At 42.2% G+C, this 16,079-nt stretch overlaps 2 protein-coding genes across 10 annotated transcripts; one reads left to right on the top strand and one right to left on the bottom strand.

Moving 5' to 3' along the window:
- The first annotated feature begins 28 nt into the window (after positions 1-28).
- Positions 29-3,911, top strand: arl16 (ADP-ribosylation factor-like 16). Of its 2 annotated transcripts, none has more exons than XM_031736531.2 (6): positions 29-151; positions 1,478-1,544; positions 1,625-1,741; positions 1,844-1,959; positions 2,117-2,308; positions 2,442-3,911. In XM_031736531.2, the coding sequence occupies exons 3-5, from the start codon at positions 1,694-1,696 to the stop codon at positions 2,280-2,282; spliced, it is 330 nt and encodes a 109-aa protein (XP_031592391.1). In that variant the 5' UTR covers positions 29-151; positions 1,478-1,544; positions 1,625-1,693; the 3' UTR covers positions 2,283-2,308; positions 2,442-3,911. The 2 variants fall into 2 exon arrangements, with proteins under 2 accessions (XP_031592391.1, XP_031592390.1); XM_031736530.2 differs by having other exon boundaries at positions 38-181; positions 1,489-1,544.
- On the bottom strand, positions 3,838-14,103 carry epn3a (epsin 3a). Of its 8 annotated transcripts, none has more exons than XM_031736503.2 (11): positions 13,704-14,103; positions 11,279-12,005; positions 9,416-9,510; positions 8,767-8,844; positions 8,186-8,281; positions 6,427-6,510; positions 6,163-6,292; positions 5,832-5,996; positions 5,636-5,710; positions 5,309-5,545; positions 3,838-4,809 (listed from the first exon to the last, which is right to left on the bottom strand). In XM_031736503.2, the coding sequence occupies exons 2-11, from the start codon at positions 11,844-11,846 to the stop codon at positions 4,514-4,516; spliced, it is 1,824 nt and encodes a 607-aa protein (XP_031592363.1). In that variant the 5' UTR covers positions 11,847-12,005; positions 13,704-14,103; the 3' UTR covers positions 3,838-4,513. The 8 variants fall into 8 exon arrangements, with proteins under 8 accessions (XP_031592363.1, XP_031592361.1, XP_031592362.1 ...); XM_031736501.2 differs by having other exon boundaries at positions 5,832-5,993; positions 9,416-9,534; positions 13,704-14,102; XM_031736502.2 differs by having other exon boundaries at positions 6,187-6,292; positions 9,416-9,534; positions 13,704-14,100.
- Positions 14,104-16,079: the final 1,976 nt, after the last annotated feature.

Genomic DNA, 16,079 nt, shown 5'->3' with positions numbered 1-16,079 from the left:
CCAATAGTTGCGACGTCTGTCCAGTCACGTGAACGTCGCCATGGTGCCAAGTGAGGCTACAGCTATACGCTACGAGTTTAACTATGGTTCTGCAGAAAAACCGGCATGACCAGCAAAGAAATGTGTTTACTCCTCGGAGCGACCGGTGTTGGTAAGACGTTGTTGCTCAAACGTCTACAAAATATCCTTTGTGGCCATGTGAATTTCTTTGACGTAAAAGGAAATACTACCAAATAGCTTAATTAGCTAACTAATTTAGCCTATGAGCTTGTGTAGTACTTAAGTTGCTAAGTAATGGACGACCAGGGTCTGTATATCGCCTTTCCCAATTGCCAAATGTCGATACCCAGTGTTATTTTATTTTGCATCGGTATGTGTACAAATTCATTTTCATAATAAGACCTCTAAGAGAGATTATTATTACAATATAGAAGCTATGATAGCCCTTATTAGTTTGGAAATTCGCATTACAGCAGAAATTAGTGCTGTACTGTAATGTGAAATTGTCAATGGTCAGAAAGTGGATAATAACAATAATAATTATAATTATATAAAACAATAGGAAACATGTACAAGGTAGAAGTATAATTTAAATGTGTGTACATATATGGCGCAGTGATAAAATATAACATCTTTAGATGCCTAGAAGCAACAAAACAGAACCCCCAGATGATGCTAATAGGAGATGGAGTGTTGAAAACAGTTGCACACTGTTATTTATCAGTCCCTAATGTGTGCATGTGTAAATATACATGTGTTTTACTGCTGCGGCTCTGCTAGATGGAAAGACCTCCAATATTGCTCCTTTACACACCGTGGGTCCAGCAGCCTGACGCTTAAGAAGCTGCTCAGTGCTGTAAGAGTGTCCTGAGGTGTTTAGCTACAATGCTACCAGTCACTTACTACCTCCACTGGGTCAAGAGGGCATCACGTTGGCACTCTTGGTCTACCTGTTTCAATTCTTTTTGTCCCCAGTAGAGATACTGCTGCCCCAACAGACCAACACCATTACAGATGGCTGTTGGAACCACAGAGTCATAAAATGTCTTCAGGAGCTTCTCCTGCACTTCAAAAGTCCTTGGCATACTTACCAGATACAGCCTGCTAGCTATTTCTGTATTTTTCCAGTTGCTTTTATTCTAAAAAATTATATTTCAGAGATTGAAAGGGAAGTGATCTGCAACAGCACAAGTTAAACACTATCCTCCAGTTGCCTAGATTACATGCATGGGGCCCATCGCATATAAACTTTGCCCAAATTGGTGGATTATTAATAAACTGTCATCTGAGCAGATGACATGATCTCATTTGTGAGGTGACAAGTGAACAGTAGTCTCTCAGCTGTGACATCACCAACCTTACTCATAACAAATATTCAAGTTCTACTTTCATAGCTCATAAAATATTGCATAAACATTTCAAAATGTTTTTCTTTAAAGCTGATAGCAATGCTGGCTCAAGTCAATTTTCCTATCAGATTTCATTTACAGTTTATCGTACATGGTTTAGATGAATTAGGGACACCACCTTCAACTCTTCCCACAGTAAGTACTAATGGACAGTTCAAATTCTCTTACACCTTATCCGTGTAATTTCTTCAATCTCCAGTCTTCATTCTTTGTAGGTAGGAACCAATCTGACAGACCTGACCGTGAAGAAGAAGAAGGTGACTGTGAGAGAGCTGGGAGGCTGCATGGGCCCTATATGGCCCAGTTACTTCAAAGACTGCTCCTCTGTCATTGTATGATCTTTGTATACATGCTGTTTATATTTGTAATATTCAATATGGGTTTTCTAAATTGAAGTGTTTGAGTAGATTTCTTTTGTTTACATTTCTCCATAGTTCATGGTGGATTCAGCCAACATTGCTCAGATATCCTCCTCCTGTATCCAGCTGCTGTCAGTACTCTCAGCTGAGCCTCTGAGCAAGGCCTCTGTGCTTATTCTCTTCAACAAGAGGTGACACTCCTAGAATACACATCAGTCTCTATTAGTGTTTTACTATATTGTACAAGATCTCTAGCAAGTTTAATGCAATTTGTATGTAATAAGGAAAGCTAATAATACCACTAGGAAATTTTTGATTTTCTTTTCCAATTTTAAATTTTTCCCCCAGGGACACGCCTTGCACTATGAGCCTTATAGAGATAAAGTCACTGTTCAGGATGGATGACATTGTTGCATCTGCGACTCAGCCAATCACAACACTGGAAGTCAGTGCCAGATCTGGAGAGGGACTTAAAGAGGTGATGAGCTGGCTGGAGTCCGTCACAGTCAAGTGACATACGCTTACTGACTACTTCATTAGGTACACATGTACAATTACTCTTTCATGCAAATATCTAATCAGCTAATAACATGGCAGCAACTGAATTAGTTTAAGCATTGAAACATGGTAAAGATGATCTGCTGAACCGAGTTCTCTGGCCTTGTTGTTGTAGATGGTCAGAGGAGAAGGAGACCAGAGGGGCTAAGAACAGGAAACAGGCTACAGTTTGCACAGGCTAACCAAAGTTAGACATCAAAGAATTGAAAAATGTTGCCTGGTCCAGTGAGTGTCAGTTTCTCCCGGGAATTTGGATGGTATTGTTACAATTTGGCATAAATAAAATGAAAGTATAGATCCACCCTGCCTTGTATCAGAGGATCAGGCTGGTAGCGGTGTAATGGTGTGCCGGATATTTTCTTGGTACCCTGCACCCAGCAGGATAACGCAGTATGTCACAAAGCTCCAGTCATGAACTTGACAATCAGTTCACTGTACTCAAATGGCCTCAAGAGTCACCAGATCTCAATTCAGTGGAGCACCTTCAAAGTCTGGTGCAAACTCACACCATGGTTGTGCAATATGACAAATCTGCAGCAAGTGCATAAGACTGTCAAGTCAATATGGACCAAAATCCAAGGAATGTTTCCAGCACCTTGTTAAATAGAATTAAAACAGTTCTGAAGGAAAACTAGTGAGGTATACCTAATAAAGTGGCCAGTGACTCTGTGTGTGTGTGTGTGTGTGTGTGTGTGTGTGTGTGTGTGTGTGTGTCAGTCTCTGTATTTGTATCTTATAATAGTGATACTGTTTATACAAAACTCTTAAAAATGTTCTGCCTTTTGGTCTTTATCAGCTTATATGCTACTCTGTTGAGGTTTTCATGGTGTGTTTCTCGCGTAAGAGTGTTTATCTTTGGTAACACAAACACATAACTGTACATTAGGCAGAGTGAAGAGGACGAAGTGATAGTATAACAGGATCAAATGATTGTCTCATTTGTAAAGGTCTTACTTTCATGCATTTGTTATTCCACACAGAGTGGGAATCTGGGGTATTCCTGATTGATAGTGTGACTTATCAAAGTTCCATGGCTGTTTTCCTTGGCTGTAAATCACATGAACTCTGTCTGAAATTAAAAAAAAAGCTCTTTCGCTTCAGATTTAATATAAAAAAAAATGAGTAACAACTCTTGAAGATTTTACAGAATATTTTCTCATGTAAGGCATTCAGTATTTACCTTTGTATGTTTTTTTTCTTAATGACAGTTTGGATTTTGTGTATGAACTTTGTTTTCAGTGTATGTGGATTGTTATGTTATGTTTTAATTGAGAGGAGCAGTTTTTTGTGTTTCTTTTTTGGCTTATTGTCGCTTTTTTTCTGTTTATTCTGGTAGTGGTGTAATGTAAGAACAGGTAATATTGCTGACTTCATTACCAGCAGGGGGCGCAAACTGCTTATGAGACAGCGATACTGGGTGTGTTCCTGAGTCGTCATGATTTCATGTGACATGTATTGATACCAAGGGAAATGAGTAAATGCAAGTGAATAAACCCATGTGAAGAACTGAGCAGTGTTGTAAATACACTCCTATATTTGGTGAAGTCAGTGGTTTGCAAGCAATGAATAAACTCATATTCATACATTTTCTAAGGTTACTTAATATGAATTATTTGCTCACAGTCCTCCCAAACTATTACTTCATTCGCCACTTGAATTTCATAATAGCAGACTGGTATACATTGAGTTTTCCCCACCAGCTCTGTTCCAGCATAGCATCCATATACCAGTATGATGCAGTACTTCAGGCAGGGAACAGGTAAATGTGCACATACTGAGAATGTGTAATCAGCAGTGACCACCTAAACCCATAATGCATCTTCCCTGTACTTACAGCTTAGTTTGTTGACAGCAAAATATAATCAGATCTTTTGTTTCTACGTTGTAGGGTATGACCTTGAAATTGTACTTGACACTTAGTAGTTTGATTTTTTTAAAAAGGTGTTATCTCTGTTGTAGTCCGTTCATTAAAAGAGGAGCAGGATATGTTGCTGCAATGAAGAGCAGATTCAGCTTGCGTCTACCTAAAGGTTATTGTGCATTACAAGAATATAAAAACAACTAAGAATAGCTTTTTCATACAAGTCCATCGGGCTGTAGTTTGGTGTGCAGTTAGAGCAATATTTCAAGAGGACAATTTAGTGAATTTCCATTTTTCTAAAATATTTTCTCCGGTTTAGTTTGTCCTCATAAGAAGGGGTTTTGACTGCTCTGTGCGGCCTGTGATCCCTGAGCACTTGCTGAAGAGAAAGGCAACAAGGGCTCAGGGAGCCTCACTGGCAAGTCCAGTCCAGGATGGGTGGGGTGAGTATGTGACGACGGGATGCTGGCACCCGGATGACTTGTAGGCAGGGGCAAGGAGGCACTGTATGGAAGAGAAGTGGCGTGGGGAGCCGTCAAGGCGGAGCCAGAGCCCATTTGATTGAGACTTAGCTTCGGCTGATCTGTTTGGAATGGATTGCTGGGTGAAGGAGCATTCAGGCCTATGTAAAAAGAAATAAAAAAGAGAAAAAGTCTGTTTTTAACACCTATTCAAAGTTTATTTTTTCTAAAAATGAGCCTTGAACCTGATGAGTCAGTGACTGCTTTTTGTCTCTCATGACGCTACAGTTTCAAGCACACACCGTTCCCAAAACTCATCTGAGATTTAAAGGCAGGAGCAAAAAACTTTAATTCTCATTCACAAACCAACTGGAGAGTACAAAAAAAACAGATACCAGCAAGGATAAATGGAAAAATGGAAATATCTAGCACTGCACGTGGGGGTTTTACTGCAGTCGTTAAATGGCAGCGGATTATCACTCGCCTGCATTTACCAGTACATGGCACACACTGGTAAATGATTAACACGGCCAGGTGGTGGTTGTGCTCATCTTATGCACAACCAGCACCTGGCTGATTTAAATACAATGTTTTAACTACTCTGCATGTCCAATAAGAAAGCACAATGACTGCACCTGCAGACAATAATGCAAAACATACCTGATAAAAACGGGTTCTTGTTCTTGGCTGATGGGTTTGCTGGGATCAAGCTGTCCAAGTTCACCAAGGAAGCTGCCGAAGAGTCCAGGAAGGACTCGGGTGTCCGGCATGTTCGAGGGCTGGGGTCATTCAAGCTTTCTCGAAGACGAGAAAGGTCAAAAAGCTCAGGGCTATCCTCTCGCCCACTAGCCCCGTTCACCTGACCACCATCCATAGCGTCATCAAACAGATCAGCATCTGTCAGCAGAAAAGTAGAAAGACACAGCACTGTAAGTGGAACCAATGTAGAAAAAGTAGAACAAGAATAGCAAATAGTGTATTGTTTACCTGAGGGACTTAGAGTTCGGGGAGGAGGTTCTGTAGGTGCTGATCTTCCTGAAGGCGCTGTGAACAGATCAGCTCCTGAGGAGGGTAAAAACATGACAGAAATGCTATCTAACTTTCTGTGGAACATAGGTAGTTTTTAAGATCTCCAGGTGACGTCTTTATTTTAGTTACCCTACTTGTAAGTGAAAACACTCACCTGTATTTGCAGGCAAAGACCATACTCGGCCTACAGGACTGAGGCTGGAGACGTTGTCCTGCGGTGGATCCCAGGGGTTGGCTGGAGGTTCCCACGGTGGGGGAGGGCTGTTTGAAGGTGGAGGTACCATCCATGGAGAATCAGCTCTTGGAACGCGGCTGCCTTCTTAATTAACACACAAATAAAAGAATCTGTTAGCCGGTGAGCAGTTAAAATGATTTTGTAGCTACAAAAAGCAAAGTTTCATGTAAAAAGAAAAAAAAAAAATTCTTCATCTTCATATGACTCCATCTAACATAATATACCATGACCAAGCCAACTCAAGGCTCACCGAAAGAGTCCCAATGGTCTGTACCTCCAGCCCCAGCAGCTGCCTGGTGTGAGGCATTATTCCACCGATGGTCACTGGGAGGCAGATCTGTAGGTACTGCAAAAACATCTACCAGGTCCATAAAGGCCGTCTGACCACATTCATCAAAGAAAAAACACAAAACCAGGAAAAAAAAAAAGTTTATATTTCAGCATATATTTTGATAGTATTATTGAACTTTTTCATAGTCATATACTACTGTGCTTATGTTTCAAGCTTTCATACCCCGCCTTTTTTCTCCATTTCACGTTTGCTCTCGTCCAGAGCTTTCTGGAGCAGGGACTCATGTCCTTGGCGGCTGAGCTCCTCCTTTCAACAGATGACAGACACACGTAAGCCTTTATGGGTCACATATTGTCACATCACGCTATATTTATCACTCAGTGACGGTGCACAGGAAAAATAGATGGCTTGCATTTTCCCTATGCAACATATGTACACAGTTGGCAGAAACCAGAAAATTCCCTGGCCAAAGAGAGGACAGAAAGCAGAGCATCCCTGTGATCTCTAACAGAGCAGTTCTATTGTGCTACTATATAGGAGTGTAGACAGAGAGGGTAAAAAAGGGGGAGGAAAGAGACAAAGAGAGTGAGACAGGACGAGGGGGTCCAAAGGTTGCAGAGATAATACAACAAAGTGAACGTTATACAACTTTTTCAAACAAGGCAAAGAAAAGGAAGCAGAAAGTGTGACAATAAGGCACTGTAAAGGTTGTATGGGGGAAAATCTCATTTAAAAAAAAAAATACAGAGAGAAAGGATGATTTAGGACAAGTGGCACTGATCATATAATGGCTTATGTTGTAACAGAGGACTGAAATGAAACAGGTAATATTCTCCTGAGCTGTTCAGGAAGCAAGTCTGAATTTACATTATAAATACAGTATTGTGTAAAAGTTTTAACCCACATTTCATTTCCTTATATATCACTGGGATATAAAGAAGTAGGCGAATTAGTAATGTATTTATTTCTGATTTATTTATTTAAGATGTTGGCTGTCTTTTCTTGTGTCCTCTCTCTCTCTCTCAAGATGATCCCACACTGTTACGATAATGTTGAGGTGTGGGCTCTGTGGAGGCTAATTCATGACTGATAGTGTTTCCTTGCTGGATTTTTCCTGTTTCTTAAGAACATGATAAACCCTGAGACACATTGGCGACCTGCCCAGGGTGCACCCTACCATTCGCCCTATGGCAGTTGGGATACACTCCAGCCCCCCCATGACTCTGAATTGGATAAGCCAATGAAGATGGATGGATGGATGACTTTCAGATGCTTTCCATTTCCTTTTTTAGTCCTTCCACTTCTTTTGTCCTCCACTTGTCTGATTTCCTTAAATTTAGAATGAACACACCGCACACCATGCTGAGATATGGCGAGTTTTAGCTAATAGCTTTGTGGGAATCACCTTGTTGGTGCAAAATGATTCTTTTTTGCTTGTCAAACCGTGTCATCTTTAGTACTTTTCATAGATTCAACTAAAGAAAATGGAACAAACTTGATTTTTGTGATGGGCTGTAAGTGCCAAAATATACAATTTAAAATTGATCTTTGCTAAATTGTCTGTGTTTACACAGCACTGATTCATCACTTGAGCAAGCTGCCTTTTTTATGCCTAAATTATTGTTTTTTAAGCCACGTAACACTACCAAACAAAAAAATTCCTTTAATAATGAGTGGAAAAAACAGTCAATGTCCAAGGAAAAGCTTTGAAAGACCTCCAAAAAGCCTTGAGAATTATGGCTTAAGACAACTTTAAAAGTAAAACAGTTACAAGAAGTCTGTTCCGTAGAAGCCAGAAATGAGGGGGTGGCTCAAGTCTTTTGCACAGCACTGTAATTCACACTAGTGACAAGTGTGGTCATCTGCACCTTCATTTTTCATAAATTACTTGTGAAAAATGTCACGACAGTTCTTACTGTCTATTTCAAAAGTGCTTACGAAATGGTTCAAGTCCTCTCACCCACTCCCCAGGACACTCTACCTGCTGGTGCTCCTCCTTGCTCAAGCTCAGGGCCAACTGGAGCTGAGTTTCCTCGTCCATATCCAGGTCAGCCGCAGCAGGAGCGCGTTGGACTGGCTGTGAAAGTGTAAACCAGTGAAGGATTTATAGTCAGCTTCCATTTTAACAGAAATAACGTTGGGCATCCTCACAGTACTTCGCAAGCAAATTTAACAGGTTTCCCAATCAATGTGAAGGAGCCAGTCCTTTGCCCTTCCCTGACACCACACCAGAAGGTCAGCAGCACCAGGTCAGAGCCTGAGATGTGTGTCTCATACAAGTGTACTCAGAGGAAAGAACTTATGGTTAGTATATTTAAAAAAAAAGAAAAAAGGATGAAACCACAATTGGTTAATTTTTGAAGAAAGTTGCATATCTCTTTGCTGTTCAAAAGTGAGTGAGTGAAGGGGGGCACAGTTCAGTTGTAGGAAGGAGTGAAAGTGAGTAGGCATGCAGTTGCTTCTGTGAAGGAGAAACACTGGAATGTGATACTGGGTTAAGTGTTTAGACCAAGGGACTAAAAAAATGCAAAGGTAGCTGCATCCCTCCCAGTATACATGTACCTGGTGGGCCTCCTCTTTGCTGAGGCTCATAGCGATCTGGAGCTGGGTCTGCTCATCGATATCCACTCGAGGAGGTGGCTAGAGTTACACATGAGGGAATTGGAGGAAGGCAAATCAAAAAATTGGTAAAATGCATGCTTGATTTTGCTGTAATGATAGGCTATGCTGGAAAGAAGAGAAACAGATCAAATGCCTTGGATTTCTTATCAAAATCACAGCCGATTTGTCTGATTGCTGAAGTGGAAACTGATATGCACTCTAATATATTCCTACAGGAGCTGAAGCAGGAAGTCTCCGAGGGCAAAGCTGCCCTTGGCATGGAGACCGGGGCAGGCTGTGGAAGCTTGAGAGTGGATCAATGCACACATTCTGTCTGGCTTCTCACTCTTTCGCTCCCAGCTTCCTCACTCTGCTCGGTCATTATTGGCTACATCAGAGGTTGAGCTGATGATATCATTTTCTGACAACAGTTCTGGGAAATACATAGTCAGGAGCAACGCTTCACCACTGTGGCAGCTGTTTAATGTTTTACTACAGCATAAAATGTCAGCAGCAAAGCGAAGAAGCCTCTTTCTGTCTGGCGCATGTGCCTGTAAGCGTGAAAGGTTTGTGCTCACTGAAAGAGCGAGTGTGTTGTGTGTTTTTGTACCTTTTCACTTTCTTCTCGGCTCATAGCCAGGGCCAGCTGCAGCTGTAGCTCCTCTTCGCCACTGGTTGCTGGTCGTGCTTGTTCCAGGTCTGGAGCTAGTTGAGGAGAGGAAGAAGAGGCTACAGAGAAAGAGCAGAGGGGAGTGGGTTTTAGGGAGGAATGGGGAGCCATAGGATGGAGGGAGAAACATGAACAGATGGAGGGAGGAAGGGGATGGAAAGCCAAGACAGAAACACTTTAGGGTGATTTTTAAGGTCAGAAACGAGCTGGCACTGTTTTTGCATGTTAATTTTCCATTGCCTGTTGTTAAGGGCCTTTGATCACATTGCTTGCCACAGTCTGCCTGCACTGAGAACAATGGTGTGGCTGTGTGGAGAGTTCGGCTGGTGGTGGGGGAGAGGAATGGATGGATTGGAGTGGGGCCCACCATATTACCCCGAATCCTCTGGGCGAGTTGGAGGATTCAGGTCCAGATTTGAGAGAGGGAATAGGGAAGGGGGTGGGGGGGAGCTGGCAGCTTACCAGTCTGGGTGCCAGGCTGTGGGTCACAGGGCTAAAAGAGGGAAGCAGGCCACACGCTGGAAAAGTCAGGTCTCGGAAGCCAATCTTTTCCACCGCACTGCCCCTCAATATCCCCGTCTGAGCTGGAATGCTTTCTAGCAATTAGCTGCTGACAACCTAGTGACCCCCTCCCACGGTACTAATCATTATCATTATCATTATCATGGAATCTTCTGGAAATCACCAAAATATCCCCCCATTTTATAGTTAAAATCAGCTAGAGAGAAACAACAACAGAGGAGTGGGGGGGTTCTAAATCATCTGGGGTTTCCTTATCCAATTCCTTCCTATGATTTCTGGAATGGATAGGATAGCCTTCGTCAAATAAACCATGCTATTTTTATAGTATCTCTGAACCACAGAACCAGAGCTAGGAATTGGACGCTGGCCACGTGCTTCCGCTGGCACTCATTCTTGCTCAGAAAAGTATGCTAGTAATTTCTATTAAGTGGAAAATCTGTTGAACAAAAAAAGAAAGAAAGAAAATACAGTCATATACCGTCTTGCGCGTATGTTTACTTTTCCCCCATGAAGCAAGCCACAGACATGAAAAGATAAAAAGAAACATCTGCCCTTGAGACACCACAAGAGCAAAAGTTACTAACAGCCTTTTTAAACAACATTCCCCACAAAGACCACACATTTACCAAAGTATAGTACAGACCAGTAACACCACATTTATAAATGATGCATTTAGCTTTCCAGTTAGAGCTGTCACCTGTAGCTGATAAAGTCAGTGATACCATCTCTGCTCAGTCGCACACTGAAAATTTCAGTCTTATATCATCAACCCATCTAATGACCTAAACACTTAAGTGGCAGATGACAGAGTATCACCTCAAGCAAACATGCTGTAAACCTGTGGTTTTGTGTTGGAGTGAAACAAGCACACATTCGGCCTCCTCTCTATCATAAATCCAGTTTAGCTGCCAGGCAAGTGGAATGAAAGGAATGCAGATGCCCAACAGTGTGAAGAGAGCAAAACTGAAATGAAATCGCAGTCAGTTTATGCATATCAAGGCCCAGAAAGGTGGAGCCTGAGTATTAAAACAGCATCAAGGTAGTGTTCAGTTACAGGTGAGAACTAATAGTGTTTTGGAAACTACCTTGAAAACAGGTTTTGATTCACTTCATCATACATAAGAGTTCAGGGAAGTTATCAGATGAACTCATGACCATGTTAACTTGTGACTTGCCATGTACGTAATTCAGAGAAGTGGCAGCTCCCGTGCAAAAGGAAATATTGAAGTATTCAATGTAACATATAAAGTCTGTAGTTACACAACAACCCCTGCTACTCACAGCGGAAGGAGGAAGGAGAGCTTCTGCACCTGCCGCCGTCATCTATCGGGTATCCCGGGTAAGGAGGAGGCAAGGGACTCGAACCTAAGCTACTTGTGACCCCCGTCATGCGTGTTTTGGTCTTCAGTGCCTGGTTTCGCTCCTTCTTCAGCTTTTCTTCATCCCTCAACAGAGCCACCAACTGTTTAGCCTTTTCCCTCACATTGAGACCCTGGTCACGTCCATCTCGATCTAAGTACTGGAAGTCTCTCAGTGTCTGAATGCTGTATATGTTGTCCCGGCAATCCCTGGCTACGCGCTCAGACCCTGTTTTGATTAAATAGTCCAGCAGCGTGAGCGCCTTGTAAACATGCCTCCAGTTTTTGCCGTGATCATTGAGCCTCTTCCAGACCATACCCATAACCTCGGTGAAAGCCACAACATTGAAGGTCAGATCTGCAATTTCAGCCATGAGCGAGCTGGAGGGTCCCCAGGGGTCGTTGGAGGTGGCCTCTCTAACCTTTATCTCGGCCTCTGTGTAGTTGTTGACCATGTTTTTCATTTGGCGGCGGATCGATGATGTCTGCATGATGGCAGCGGTGTTTAACAGGTAGAGGAAGAAAATCTAGCAGCAGCAGGCCAGCCCACTGTGTTGCTTCGAGGAAAACGGCTTATTCAGCTTAGCAAAAAAATGCGGTAAAGTGAAGGCCTCTAGGTGACTTCAGCAGTGTCCACAAGTGTGCTCCTTCTGAAAGAACAAAAACATGATTTAAGCATGTGTATATGTAAAATAAGAATTTAACATAACTTGTCGGCTTTATAACTCCTTATACATCATCTTCTGTCTGCAATTACCAGCAGCATTAGTGAGCTCGCCTAGCTCTCATTGTTTTCCAACCCATTATTAGTGTTTGGAAGGAGAGAAATAACTCCACACCTCTGAGCAAAGTGAAACAAAAAACCTGATCTCGGTTTTCCCCGAATTTACTTGAAGACAGGGGCGATGGCTGAAGGCATGCAGTGCACTGTTCCTGGCAACCACCAGCTTGACAAATATCTGATATATCTTATTTCACTCATGACTTTTGCTGCTAATAAAAGCACAGTTTTGTGTCATACCAAACTCACTGTATCTGATGGGACTACTGTTTAATCTGCAGGTGTTGGGCATTATGAGAAAAGGGAGGGGCTCCACCTCCCCTGCTGGTCTGCCCTGGTTACATCATCATGACAGCGGTGGTGGGTCTCGCATAACTAACAAAACACCCAGTGTCCTGTACATTTAAGCATATGTCTATCTGCCTGAATCACCAAAATGTTTTTCTGCAGCAGTTACAGAAAATTATGCTTTTTGCCTTACGGTACATGTCACTTTGTCCTGAACTTTGGATTGCTTTATCTTACATAGTCAGGGGAATCATAAGCTAACTGATAAGCTTCCTCTCCCCCACATAAAGGAGTACAAAGATGAGTGACAGCCCAATCACATCAGTAGGACTTACCAAAATAAAAAAGTAAAACAGTAAAAATTACGCTTGAAAATCTATTGTGTTACACTAAATATGAGCATACTGCTACTTTTGTCTCCCAAAAGCTTTAGCTGTACCTCTGACTGTACCAGGATAAGAGGGAGTGAGTGAGTCTATTTCTGGTTCGAAGAACAGCAGGTTCAGTGATCAATGCAGGCCCGATTCACTGCTTAGGCCCTTCTTGAAACTACATAGCTGTGCCCAGAAAATAAGAGAAATGCGTCCTTCCTGTAACTTTCTGTCAGTGGAAGTCAGTTTAAAGGAAAAGGTGGTTTTATGAGGGCTAGCAGAGGAGAAATGCTTAACAGAAGTCAGTTAAAGTCTCTCGGGACAGATTTCTGCCTCTGTTAATGTGGCAAAATGAAGACGATAAATTCTGTTTAAGTCTAATTTTGGCACCTCGATTTCGTTAATTATCACAAAGCTCAAAGTACAGCCAGGAAGAGAGGCAGGCCCAAAACATTAACATGCACAAAAAACACAACTGATTTTCCATTTCTGACCTTGACTTGACAATTTTCAAATTTGGAGGATTTAAACAATTAAAAAAAAGTCCTGCTTAAATTAAAAGAACGTGATGTATCTGTACTTATAGGACGCAACCCCCCCGCCCCAAATAAAACTGCTCCCAGATCGGGCCTACATACCCGCCCAGGTATTCTTCAATGCGGGCTACAGTCGTGAGAAAAATCACTGACCCGCTGGGGGAAAGCGCGGCTCTTTTCCTGACATGCTCTTTCTGTCCCAAACTCGGAAGACCGGGGCCATTATTGCGTCAAATGCGATGATCGGGTAGGTGAAGTATGTGAGCGTGACTCAGCCATGTTTCCGAGTTTAAAAGTTAAAACCCCGACAAAACGAAAAGAAACCACGAAAAACATAAAGATCACTTCCCCCGCGTCCACTTTCCCTCTTACCTTCATGTCATAGCGCGTCAGTGGGGTCCCAACTTGGGGCAGCTTTGGGTGGAATAAGGAACGCCTCCGCCTCTCGGCATATCCCGTAGCTTTCGCACAGAGAAGAACTAGTGGAGAAAGATATTTAAAGCCCAAAGCAAAGCAGTCAGCGAGAAGCGCACGGACTGCGTAAGAATCCCAAACTACGGCGCGGTGGCGGAAGCTGCTGTTTTGTTTGTTATCAAACTAAGTTGTGTGTGATTATCACAAATCCAGGCACTGAGCCTGCAGATGGCACAGTCCCCCTATAAACACGCGAACACACACACACACACACACAGTAAAAATGGATGGATGGAGAGAAGGGGAGGGAGGGAGGCCTGCTCGGTGCATGCAGAGTCAGACTTAACTCTTTCACTGCCTGACGGAAAATCATCTGTGGTAACTGAAGCAGGTGATCACAGCACATGCTGAGGAATCTCTCTTTCTCTGCCACAAACATTCACAGGCTTAAAACAACTAGAACTGTGTGTTATTTGCAAGTGGTGCAAACACACAGCTAGACCGATGTACAATGTTGTACTGTGAAATAAGAACAAATAATCTAAGCCAGGCACAGATCTTTTCACAGAAAGTCAGCGCTGCAACACTTTTGAGTGAACATGCTCTCCCAGGGGGAGTGTACAAAGAACTACACTTCCTTCCCACCAGCTTCTTCCATGCATTCCAGCTCTTTACTTATTTATTAGCACTAATGGGTTCTTGTCTGAACTCCCATCATGTGCATTAAGACCTCAGTCTGTTCTGTATTCACTCTGGCTTGGACTCAGTCAAATGCACAGTGTAAACTGAGGGTGTCTGTATGAAAATACAGTGAGTGCAAAATGATTATCTAACTAAGGGAGAAGCTGCTGGAGAGAGTGGAGCGGGTCTTGTGGTTGACTGAGCAGGATATACAGGAAATACCAGCTCAACCTTGTAACAACAAAGACACTCCTGAAGACAACTGAAGGGCAAAGTGCACAGGAATTAAAATGTCATCAAGCGAAATGACAAATGCTGTTATGATTTGGGGGTTAAAAATAATGTATATATCTGAAATAAGTGTGTACTGCCCAGCCCCTTGTGTAGGAATGTACTATTGCTTGCTGCAGCCGCCCTGTTCACTTTCACTGATCCAGTCAGTCAAGCTCATTTCATATACCTCTTTCAGCCCTCCTCCTCTCTGTCTTTATTTCTCCTCAAAACAGATGCCTGAACATTCTTTGTTTCCCAACAAAGGCGTGATGAGGTCAGGACAGGGGGGACATGCAGGCGAGGGCTGGGAAAACAGAGGGGGAGGAGAGAGGACAGCCAATGATGACGTCATGCAAGAAAAGCAATCAGACTTCAAGTGTGTGTGCACATGTGTTACTTCTGGAGACATTAATCTATTGATATAGTCTTATACCTCCTGGGGACACCTCCATTACAGTAAGTGTGTATAATGTAAATCAATACACTGAAAGGAAGACTAAGGTTCAGGGTTAGGCATGTAGTGATTATAGCCATAGTAAGTCTCAGGGATATTAACATGACATCCTATTTCATTAAAAAAGCTGGATGTCTGTGTCAAATGTTAAAAAAAAACTGTAAAGTGTAATACTGCAAAGAATTTAAATATAATTTAACCATAAAGTTTATTAAAACTGATACAGACATTATTAAAACTAAGAATTTGAGACACAAGCCTAATTCCCAAAAGTTACCAGACTCTGTAAAATGTAAATAAAAACAGAATAAACACATATTTTATTCACAGAACGTAGAACACATATCAAATGTACAATTATAAGAACAAAATTGGCTCCACTTTGAATTTGATGGCTGTCTGTAAAAAAAATCTGGAACTGAGGACATCAGTCGCTGGACTTTTGGGAGAGGAATGTTGTTCCATTCTTGTCTGACAGCCCTTGGTCTTGTTTGTTGTATTTTATGTTACACGAAGAATCAAAGATGGCAGTGTGTCTCAATGATGTTCACATATGGCTTCTTCTTTGCACGACAGAGCTTCAACCTACATGTGTGAATGGCACATGTAGGTGCTTCCAGATTTCATGCCTGTTTTTAATGCAGTGCTACCCGAAGGCAGATCGTGAACATCCAGTATTGCTTTTCAGCTTTGTCCATTTCGCATAGAGATTTCTCCAGATTCCCTGAATCTTTTGATGAGCTCATGCACTATAGATGATGTGATTTTCACAGCTTTTTCAATTTTATATCAAGAAACATTATTCTGAAATTAACAGTCAGACTTTTGGGGTTTGGGGGGTTTTTTTTGTTGCAGATTGGTGAACCTCCGCCCATCTTCAGCTCTGACAAACTGCCTCTCTAAGATGTTCTTTTTATATCCAATCA

This window comes from Oreochromis aureus, linkage group 4 (assembly GCF_013358895.1).
Source record: "Oreochromis aureus strain Israel breed Guangdong linkage group 4, ZZ_aureus, whole genome shotgun sequence".
NCBI lineage: Eukaryota > Metazoa > Chordata > Actinopteri > Cichliformes > Cichlidae > Oreochromis > Oreochromis aureus.
The sequence above is the reverse complement of the archived record's forward strand: the minus strand, read 5'-3'. Positions and strand labels throughout refer to the sequence as shown.